Source organism: Melopsittacus undulatus, chromosome 2 (genome assembly GCF_012275295.1).
Source record: "Melopsittacus undulatus isolate bMelUnd1 chromosome 2, bMelUnd1.mat.Z, whole genome shotgun sequence".
NCBI classification, from domain to species: Eukaryota; Metazoa; Chordata; class Aves; order Psittaciformes; family Psittaculidae; genus Melopsittacus; species Melopsittacus undulatus.
In genome coordinates, this window is record NC_047528.1 from 76,086,614 (window position 1) to 76,098,315 (window position 11,702).

General features: G+C 38.0%; 1 protein-coding gene across 2 annotated transcripts; it reads right to left on the minus strand.

The window, feature by feature from the left end:
• Positions 1 to 2,722: 2,722 nt before the first annotated feature.
• Positions 2,723 to 11,702, minus strand: PIGA (phosphatidylinositol glycan anchor biosynthesis class A). 2 transcript variants are annotated; one of them, XM_034060115.1, is made up of 6 exons: positions 11,671 to 11,702; positions 10,742 to 11,406; positions 10,079 to 10,211; positions 8,878 to 9,010; positions 7,343 to 7,549; positions 2,723 to 5,878 (listed from the first exon to the last, which is right to left on the minus strand). In XM_034060115.1, the coding sequence occupies exons 2-6, from the start codon at positions 11,391 to 11,393 to the stop codon at positions 5,636 to 5,638; spliced, it is 1,368 nt and encodes a 455-aa protein (XP_033916006.1). In that variant the 5' UTR covers positions 11,394 to 11,406; positions 11,671 to 11,702; the 3' UTR covers positions 2,723 to 5,635. The 2 variants fall into 2 exon arrangements, with proteins under 2 accessions (XP_033916006.1, XP_033916007.1); XM_034060116.1 differs by lacking the exon at positions 11,671 to 11,702 and adding an exon at positions 11,537 to 11,592.

An 11,702-nucleotide genomic window follows, 5' to 3' on the forward strand; every position in this document is an offset into this window, starting at 1 on the left:
CTTTGGTTTCAAAAGAGATCACTGATCTTTCACAATCAGCCTGCCACATATTAGGTAGATTTGTACAAGTCCACAACCCTCAGGAAATACAAGAAACTGGATTTCCGTAGAAATTGTCTCACCCTGAAAGGAAGCTGAAATTACAATAATACTGAAGAGATCTCAGGTGTTCTAAAATACCATGAGGAAGTTTGCCTACTTGGAAGCAGTCACAGGAATAGGACTCTTCCAGAAGGATAAACTCTTTGCGTGGTAGCAAAATCACCCTCCTGGCTTCAGAACAAGACAACTAAAGATTTTAAGTTAAATGATGCAATCATTGGAGAAAAGTTCATGTAATCTCTTCATCCACTCTTGGTGTACAAGAACACCAGAAAAATTACAGCAGTGGATTGAAAAAAAAAAAAAAATTGTCAGTGGGAAGACAGCTGAACAGCTTGGTGGGAAGCATTAATACTGGTGAAGGTGGTAGTCAGGTAAGCCATAGCAAGATCAAGAATGACTAGTCAGAAACATCTGGTATTCCTGAAACTAAAGAAAAGTGAGCAACATAACATAGTGTCCTGGGTTCAGCAGTAGCAGTCAATTTTCTCCTTCTTGGTAGCTGGTGCAGTGCTGTGAGTTTGACTTTCAGCCTGGGAACAGTGCTGATAACACCGATGTTTTTAGTTGCTGCTCAGTAATGTTTACTCTGACCAAGGACTTTCTGAATCTCATGATCTGCCAGGCAGGAGGAGAAGATGAGAGGAAGTAGAGACAGGACACTGGACTCAAACTAATGAAAGAGGTATTCAATACCACAGCATGTCATGCCCAGTATATAAACTGGGGGCAGTTACCAGGAAGGGCAAGATCTTTGCTCAGGTCGGGCTGGATATCAGTCGGCAGGTGGTGAGCCATCGTATTCTCTTCCCTTGTTATTTCCCTTATCATTATTATTGGTGGTGGTAGCAGTAGTGGTTTATGTTATACCTTTGTTACTGGACTGTTCTTATCTCAACCCGTGGGAGTTACATTCTTTCGATTCTCCTCCCCATCCCTCTGGGAGCAGGGGGGGAGGAAGTGGGGGAGAGCGAGCAAGCAGCTGCATGGTTCTAGGTTGGCAGCTGGGCTTAAACATAGGCATAACATAGGAGAACAAATATAACACAAGAGAACAATGACAGTGCAAAACCAGCAATCTCATCTTTTTGCCTTTGCTGTTTTGGGCTGCATCGTAGTGAGTTGAATGAGATGGATTATTCCACTCCATCGATAGACTGAACAGGTCAGCCCTCCATAGAAAAAACATGTCTTTCTCAGAACTTCTGCAAGATGTCCAAACTACTCAACAAATCATTCTAGAGTATATACTAAATTGTCAAATCAAAATATCCAGAAAACACGTTAATCCTTCAATAAATTTGTCATGAGATGGTGAATGGTTTAGCTAAACCCTCCAAAGAACTGGAAAGCTGATGACTATATGTCCTTAGTTTACAAACATACAAGGAATAAGCACAAAAGAAAAATCAGTGCAGCTTAGATGACTTGCTTGCACTACAGTTCACTTTAACTTTAGTCAATAGTAAGAAATGCCGAACACTTCTGGTCATATCTGACAATGAAATAAAGTTAGAGGGATCCTCTTCTCAAAGAAATTAACAGGTCTATTCTTATACTAGACAATCCTTGATTTTTAGCAGTGTATTTCCAATGTGTATAGTTGAGAGTCTGAGTATCAAATATATTCAAAGTAAGACAACTGGGGAAAAAAAAGGAGACAGAAAACCTTTATCTCGAAGGGAAGAGATCAGAACAAAGACAGAGAGCCCAGCTATCTCTTTTTCATCAGTTTGATCTAATAAATGACACTACTACTTTTCTTACAAGTCTTGCCTCATTTGCATCCTTAAGTCAGCACACTTACAACACTCCTGCTTTTGAAAAGAAATGTATATAGTGACTCACTGTTGCTGTCAGACAAGCAGACATAGGACTCATCTGCCCTACCCAGCACCCATCACACTATGTAAGGTCTGGTTATCTGTTCTCCTGCTGCTGCCTGGGCAGGAAGACTGCAAATTCCAGCAGGAATTTCCCCATCTGCCTTCAACCCACAAGCTAGCAGGGATGACTCCTTCTCCAGATACACACCATCAGTCCCTCCTACTTTCACAACCAGACTCAGAACTAGCATCTACTAGACAACCAGCTAATGCATGATTCAATGAATCCTGCACAAGTATTGTCGCCAGAGTTATGCCAGTGCTGATGCAAGTCAGAATCTGAGAACAATCCAACCTGTTACATTTACAGGTAAAATGCATAATTGTAGTACAATGGTAAATACAGATGCAGAACCACATCTTGCCTTCAGTTTTGATCCCTTAACAAAAAAACCCACCTGTCATGTGACAAGGTCAATGTTTTAGCATTTGGGAAAAATTGTGGAAGTCAACCTACTACTTACTGTCATAAAAGATGTGATGAGACTAGTTTAATGATAGCAAATCAAACATTTAAAAAAATCTAAATATTATTTAATTTTTTAAAGTTTGTAAAATCATTTTGTTTTGAGATTGATTGTTCTTGTATCTATTTACGTAATACCTGTATTTTACTGGAGCATCAAAACTTTTACAATTATTTAAAAGCCTAAGCATATATGTAAAAAAAAAAAACAAAACCAAAAAAACAAGACAACAAACCAAAGACTAGTGAAGAGAAACAAATACCAAAATGGGGGAAAAATGTTTATTTTAAAAAGATGCAGAAAAACCTGACCAGAAAAAGAAGTACATTACAGTGTATTTACTTTCTTTACAGATCTACCACATCCACTAAAACACAATCTTAAAGATGAATCTCACAGTCATACTTTACTTGGTGCCTGGTCTGGTTTAACATACAATTCTCAACTATCAGAAGGCCATCTATATACCTTAATTCACAGTGTCTGCACATAATGCACTGGAAACACTATTTTTCCTTGTGCCTGTGTGATTACATTTCATTGTAGACCAACAGAACCTCCTCCATAAGAAGTGGATCTTCCATGAGTGGGTTTTGGGTGTTCCCTCCTCCTGACCAGTCTGTGCTTTATGCAATACATTATTCAGTATCACTCTCTCTTTAGTAACATTTCCTTAGTATTTCACAATGATTAAATGTTACCTGTAAGCACAGCTGAAGCATTTTAGATTTTTTAAGTGGTTATTTTATCCATTTCTAAATACACATTATCTTTCTCCAGGACTTTTATTACTGTGATTATTTTATTTCACCCACTGATGCTTTTTAAAACTAAATGAGATCATCCCTTACTCCTCTGCACAAGGCTAGTAAGTTAATCAGTCCTGCAAAGAGTTACATGTAATACAAGTTGCACTACTTTAGAAACAGCACAGTTGTAGTTAAACCTGTTAGGGATTAAATTTTTGTGACAACTTGTCACAACAAACAATGTTTTTTAATACAAAAAAAAAATATTTTTTAATAATCATCTTTCTCACAAGAAGTTCAACCACCAGTGACAGGAAGCAGCAATATGGAGCATATTTCTGTACTTTTTAATTTTATATTCCCAAATATTAATGAAAAATATCGATTATTTACAGAAAGGTTAATAAACTTTTAAATAAAAGTGTAAATACAAGGTTTTATTTGTAAGTACACAATGTTCCACAACAGAACAGAGAAGTATTTCAAATATTCTCACAAGCCTGTTGAAAATTTGTTTGTAGATATTGCAGAAAACCAAAAAGAAATAAAAACCAATCAACTGATTATTATAAATATATATAATATTTTTCTGGAAGGGTAATCAGTATTTAAAAAAAGTTGTTATAAATTTGAAGGGGGGGGAGGGGGTGGATCTTTGAAAAGTAAATTACTTTAATTCCACCCATTTATCCATTGTCTGTGTGGCACCGTTTTAGCTGACATCCACTTTAAGGTAGTATGTAGAATTGAAACTGTAATAATAATGCATACTGTATGTTACATATCAAAGTCTAAAAAAAAATCTAGGAAAAGAAAATATACTGTGTATGGAGTTTCTCTCATATTACTTTTCTGTGTTTCATGAAAATATGTTCAATACAATTATAAAATGTTAGTGTAACTATGTATCTACACAAACAATACGATATTGACAGAAGTTATGTTTTAAATACTGCCCTTCAAGGGTTTGGAAACAGTACTTCCATATTGCACAGTTTTAATATTAATACAGTGTCCAACAACATGTAATACTCACGAGGCATAAAAATCATGAAATTTTTAGTCTTCGGTGATGCTTGAATAAGAGATTAACCCAGGGGGTTAATTAACTCAGGGGGAAGTTTTAGAGGTCATTGACATAAATGACATAGGTGCCTCCTCTCACACATTGATATGCTGTGCTGCCTTATTGTCCCAGGTATACATTACATAAGAGTGCTAACAGATGTGAGAAGCCAGACCTTTTTATTTTTTTTGTCCCTTTTTCCCCCTGCTGGAAAGCATACCTATTGTTTTTTTCCATTTAAGAGATACCTTTCCAAGATTTCACCTGCAGAACCTGTCCAGTGTCTCTGATGTGGTCTAGGAGAAATCACACACACTGAACACTGTCACTCCCAGAGATGGACTGAAATGCCATTTTGGTTTTATATAAGGAGAAAGCAAAAAGCAAAATGAAAAGAAAAAAAAAGGAAAACTAAGAAGGTGTGGGAGAGGGGAAAGAGAGAGCAAGAAAGCATTACGGTGCTTGTTAAGCCCTTCACAGATTTCTCTCTCGTGTGTGCACACACATTACTTCACACTTTGGCATAGTCTGCTGGAGGAGTTTTCAGGCCTGAGCTGTTTCTGAAGGCTGCATTACCTCTAAAGACTAGAATTCCTATACCTATGTAATCTAAAAATGGAAAACAAACAAACAGCCAAGACACAAACACCATCAGCTTTACATCATTTTCACACATGTAAGTGAACAAGACAAATTTAGCACCTCTGAAAATATAAAAAAAAATAATTATGGAGTTTTGATTTAGCAACAGGATGATCTAATTTGACTAGGGAAGAACTTTAAAATAATAATGCTATGCAGGCAAAAGACTGTCACTGGGACACAACTAGAAATAAGTCTCCAACATTCCCATGATAATGGCCTTAATGACTAATTTCAAGTACCGTTTTCATCTTAGGAGAGAAAAGGTATGTTTTGTTGGGCTTCTACTTAAAAAATTTTAAATAAGTTTCAAAATAGAAATCACAGTTAGTCCAAGGAATTAGCAGAAACTATTGTAAGCTAATATTTTGTGTGTTTTGCTTTCTCAAATACCAGTAAAGTGTACAGTCACTTTCTGTAATATTCAAGTTGTTGAAAAAATTTTGTACTTTTGTCTCAAAGGCTTCTGAATCATATAAAACCCCACATTCTTCCAATTTTAAGTGCAAAAGAGATGTCCATAGATTTGCATGAATCCAAAACTAAATTAAAATATCATCCTAAATTGAGGTAGTACATTTAACCAAGTTTCTTTCCAAGGACTTCAGAAAGAAACTGAAGAATTTTAAGAGTAATGTCTCTATCAGCAAGCATTAAAACCTTTAGTGACTGATGCGTCCTTTCCTCTCAATTTCAGCACTTTAGGAGCTTGGAAGATCTTCTTTAACGCTTCCTTTTTTTCCCCAAAAAATACTGTTTAGTCCATGCACTTTTAGGTCCTGTGGCATCTATTGCAACATCAATAACGGAATCTGGAGTCATCCACCTCAGAAATGCCAAGAAAAGGAAGTTCAAAACAGCAAAAAGAGCAAAAATATACCCAGTCACTGGGCCACAGTGAGACATAAGTCTGTTAAGTCGTTCATCCATTGGTAAAACCACTTCATCTGCAACCCTGTCATACACCTAAACGGAGAAAAGACAGAAAACAAGAACTTAAATCAGTGTTGATTCTATGAAAAACAGCTAGTACTTTATTGTCAGCATGCAAAATAAATTATCTATTCCTTACTAGTAGATGGGACAAATACTAACCCCAAAAAGCTTTGCAGGTTTTAAGTACTGTTCAGAAATGTCACTATTTTTTTTAAGGAGAAAAAGGAAATGTTTTTTGACAGACCACAAGAGTATTTCATTAAATAGGAAAGCTTTGATTTGTCTCTCGTAATATTGTATAGAGGGGGTTAGGTCTTTTTTAATTAATTAAGTGGGTTCTAATCTTACAGTCACACCAGTCACAGGAAAAGTCTGAACATGCAATCACCACACTTTCAAAGATGGATGGTGATTTCCAGATGTCTGTATTCAAACAATCAAGCAAACCATAGCAGGATACTGATTTTCATTTAAAGAAACACTAGCAATTCTTAGTAAAATGCTTAAAATTCAATGAATGTGAAAAGCAAATACATGTTACTAGTGACTTAATATGCATATTAACTACAACCACTAAAATTAAAAAAATACAGCCCCATGTTTCATAAATACCCACTACACACATCTTGAAAGAGAAAGGTTTCTTCCTTGAGAACACTGCGTACTTCATCCTATGGGTAACTCAATAAACTAACAAACTCTCTTTGTACAACTTAAGTTCCATGCATACTTCTCATAATTACACTAACATTTTGCATGCACCACTTCAAGTATACTTAGAGAGACATCTGAGTGCACTACAATGTAATTAAGAGGCATGTGATTCAGCTACAGTCTTGCCTAAAACATAGGGGCTGAAGTCAAAGCAAAAGATCTCCACAGTCAGCTATAAAATTACTGCACTCAACATTCTTCACTTACAGTGGACTTTCTACACTTAAGTTTGTAATTCTGTATAATTCTGAAAAATGATTTCAGAAGTGTGACAATTTATTTTCATTATTCCATAGCTTATGTAAATTCTGCTAGGTTCAGCCTAGTGGCACTAAGCTACTTCATATAATTCTAAATCACTTGTTAACACATGGCAGATAAAACTTTGCCATGAACTTTTCCTTTTCATACATCTTGTACAGAATGTTTTCCAGTTATGCCAGAAAAGATTCTTAATGTGAAGACTGGGGGAAAAAAAACCAGCCAAAACCAAAGCATGAGTAGAAATGCAACTAAAGATTTAGGCTGTTCCTCAGAATATTAATCAGCAGTTATGACACAGAAAAAAATGCAAATAGAAAAAAAACACCACATGTCTAGGGATGTATCTAGGGGGGGAAAGTATTTTCTGAACCTTTTTAAAATCATGTGGGTTTGACAGAAAAAACACTGAAAAATTACATTGAAAGGTTATATAGAGAATGTACATAGTAATGTTTCAAAGCAGCAACTGTTTCAAAATGGTACTTAAGAGAATTTAATAGAAGTGATTGTACATACTTTCTCAGTTCTCTCTGCTATATTCCTCCATGTATAAAATGTCTTTACTTTATTATGAACAGTTTCTGGAGATGGTAGTGTTCCTGCTCTAAGTTGGGCAATAGCTTTTTCTAATCCATCACACAGAGATTTCACAGAGGGTTCACATAGAATAATGAGATCTTCTGGAAGCACCTCAGGAATCCCTCCAACTCTTGTACTCACCACCTTCGAAAGAAACAGAAATAGCACATATGCAACACAACAATAAAACTAAATAAAATTGAGTGATGACACTATTAAACTATTTAGATGCAGCACTTAAGAACGGGAAAAAATCTATGAGTGATTGCCATGAAGCCACAGACCAATACCATTCTTTAAAATTTTACCTGTATGCAATCTACATAATGTTTAGGCCTTAGGAAAGACCCAGCATAGTATATTACCTTTAATAATGTTCAGAATGATTCTTTGGTAGCCTGATAAAACAGAAGACTTGGTCTAATGAGTGGTTTATGAGACATCTTCCCTAAACATATTTGTCACAGTATACAACTAAATCTGCGTAACCAGATTTTAGACTTTCTCTCTGTAGCTCCTCATGAAAACTTACTTCTATTTGGAGAGGACATTTTTAACACATCTGCCTTTGGTTTATGCTTTCTAGGCTACTGAACATTCACAAGAATTACTTTTAAAGTTCAGTAATTTTAATCTGAAATACTGGTTTCAAAGGGAAATCACATCTCTTAACACTAAGATGAATAGTAAGAAATATTAAGACTCATGCAATCATCTCTAAACAACAGGCAACAATAAGAAAATTGCAGAACTTTCTCAGCTCTAGACAGTAAAACAGATGACAAGGAAATAACTACCACAACTAGGCAGTAACTACTGTCAAAGGATACTGAAGTAAAAAGAAAGGTCCCTCGCATTTCCTATACTTCATGTATATTAGGTACTCTTCTCAGCCTGACTTTAAAAAAAAATGTTTCTTCATACTTTATGTGAGAATCTAAGCTTTTTATGGCTGCTGATTTAACTTTTTTGAGTTGACAGATAATCTGAGTTGTCAACTGGCCAGAAAGGGATTTTACGGTTTTCTTTCTCTCCAGCTCTTATCTTGAAACCCTATATGGTAAGGCAGATACAACCCTCAGTTAATGTAAGGAAAAAAACCTGTCAGTTCTTGGTGCAGGAAGAAAACAGTTCTAGTACAATGGTTTAGTGTGTCAATTCAATATGCCTAACTGACCATGCACATAAGCCATTTTTCCACAGCTCCTCTTCAAATAAGGTCAAAGTATACCTTCATGAACATCAACTACATCAAAACTTTATAAAGGAGTACATACAAAATAGCATATTGGAGAGGCAGTCTGGGTAGTTCAGAGAACTGAGAGTTAGCAGATCTACATGTTATTCCCAATTCTTTGTAAAGACAGAGCCTCAGATAAAATCAAGTGTTAACAAGCACACATTATTTAATCATGAACTTTGTTTAAAATGGATACATGCATTCTAGTTGTTTTTTTGTTTTTGTTTTTTACCTGTAAACCACAGCTTGCTGCTTCCACAATTGCCATACAAAAGGCCTCAGTGAGGGAAGTGTTGAGAAAAATGTGTCCCTGGACTAGGACATTTCTAACATCCTGGTGCTCCAAGGCTCCTAGGAGGCGCACCCTGCATATAAAGGGGTCATTGTTACACACATTCTGAAAAATACTCCAATGGTTTACACTTATGTAGTGGAAGAAGGTACCCAGACACCTTCATTCTGTTTTCTCTAAATTTTTCCACCAACGAGGAAATAAAAGTCTACTTCTTATTTTTGCACTAAAAGAAACTTCTGAAAACAAAGCTGGGGGGGAGAAGCTGCTCTGTTTGTTTTGCTGGTAACCACCTTCAAAACATTGCTACTAAGCTTTCTAGTTCTGTAAGAGAACACAGATTCATCCAGTTAATAATTAATATTTGTCACCCTTTCTTTGTTTAAATGTATTATCTGTAATTTCAATGCAAGGCTTGATTAATCTCAGACTTGGGGGAAAGTATTTAGCATACGATGATCAGGACCTATTATTTTGGATACTGTGAAACAGAAAAAGGTGGATTAAGAAAGATACTAACAAACAATTTTCACAGAAGGAGTAACAAAAGACAGATAAAAGGAAATGGAAAATTAAGACCCTTGTCTTTGCCATATAACACTGTCTTTGAACAGTAAGTAAACCCCAAAGAAATATACAAATGCACATGCATTATAGAAACATTTTGATAACACAGTAGCACCAGGGAACATGTTTGCAGTACCCCAAGAACACGTACTAGATAAGTACTACCTGAAGAGTTTCATATTGAAATAATACAATAAATTACTAACAGTCACCCTCATAAGCAGCAGTGACACAAACTAGCTGTCTAACATGTTATGCCATATAGTAATTTGTGATCCAAACAGCACCATTTCAGAGAGAATTATGATAAATTTATGTCTAAGTCAGCTTTTAGCTGACTCAAGTGAAGGTTCATAAAAGGCCTATTTTTATCAGTTAACTTGCATGATCACAGTCCAACTTTAAACCTTCAGTTAGCATCTGGTCTAGCTGCCTTGCCTTCAATAGTTCTCATCTTCTTCATCCTCAGGTTTTGGGTTCTTTTTAGGGGAAGGAAGTAGGCAGAAGGGGTGTTGCTGTTACCTTCCCCACCCCTAAAGTACACTGAAGAGTCATAGACATGCATGGAACAAACCTGTCGTGCAGCTGGTATCTTTCTCGGACTTCTTCCAGTATGATTCGCTTTGGTCCTTCTCCTCCAACTAAGAAATGTAACTCTGGATATTTCTGACAGAGCTCAGGAATTATACCACTAAGTAAATCTATACCTAAGAGTAGAAAATTTAGGGCAATCCGTTAATGTATTTGGTTTTAGAACTTATCATGATGTAACCTGCTGCTATATATTCAAAAGAAGAAAAAATATGAGTTTCTTGAAGACAGATACACTGCTGAACACAAAATGCTGAAGATAACTTGTGATCTCCTACACAAATCACTTGAAGTTGCTGTTGCTTAATTAAAAAAGTTAAAACATTTCTAACAGAATATATAGATTAGGGCCTAGATCACACCCCCGACAATGTAAGCCAAACTTTCAATTTTACACATTTCAGTTTCGAATATCTCCAGTATTACAAAAGAAATACACCTCAGAACATAACATGAGAAAATTGAAACATCCATTCCGTTTTCTTGAATGGAGAGACACAAAAGCACAGAACTTCCATCTCCCAACTCCCATTTAAAATTCAATCGACAGCACAGACATAGCATAAGTGGTACCTAACCAAGACCTTTCTTGACATACCTTAAAGAATAATACAACCAAAATAAACTTACATTTTTTCCCCATTACCTTTTCTGTATACAAGTCTGCTGACAACCACGATTGTTATTGTAGCATCATCCCTCTTTGACATGTCTGGAGTGAAGTCAGTGGGATCGACAGCGTTGGGGATGACAGAGACTATCCGAGGGTCCAGAGCTGCTCGCAGCACCGTATTTTCCTTACTCGTGTAGGAGACGCATATGATGTGGTTGGTATCACACAGGGACACTGTCAGAAGTTTGTTGGTAAGCACTGAGCTGACGTCCGCAAACCCAAAGAGGGAATGGTCTGTGAACACCGTTCGCAGCCCCATGGTCTTGGCATGGAAGAGGGCATCATGGGCCATGGCAGAGAAGGAGCTGTGGGCATGGACAATGGTGACCCTCTCCCGCACAAATATGTACCTGAGCAAAGGCAGGCTATGGAAGAGTGTCGTTGCGGTGGACTGGTTGTACATGACCTTGAGGGGCAAGTAATACACTTTCAGCCCGTTGGTGAGGTAGCGGACACCCTTCCGCTGGCCATAGGCGTGGGTGACCACCAGGACCTTGTGGCCCCGCTCGATGAGGCACTGCGACAGCTGGTACACATGGCTCTCCACGCCGCCCATGTTGGGGTAGAAGAAGTCCGACACCATACAGACGCTGTGCGCACACCCCTCCGGGACCCCGGCCGACATCCCGGGCCCGCTCCTGCCGGGGGAAATCACAAGTCGACATCACTCGCCGCCGGTCGCACAAAAAGACCACCGGCCCACTCGCTGCTGACGTCCCCGCCATCGTCTCCGGGCCCGGCCATCCCTCCCGCGCCGGCAGCACGCACCTAAGGGGAGGTCGCCGCGGGCCCTTTAAGACGGCGATCGCGCCAGCAACCGGCGGCCGCCTCGAGGGGGGGAGGAAGGGGGGCGGAAGGAGTGGGGAGGGAGGAAGGGGGAAGGGGCGCGTGCGCGCACGTACCTGCCGGCCGCCGGCGCAGCCTGCGTACTCGT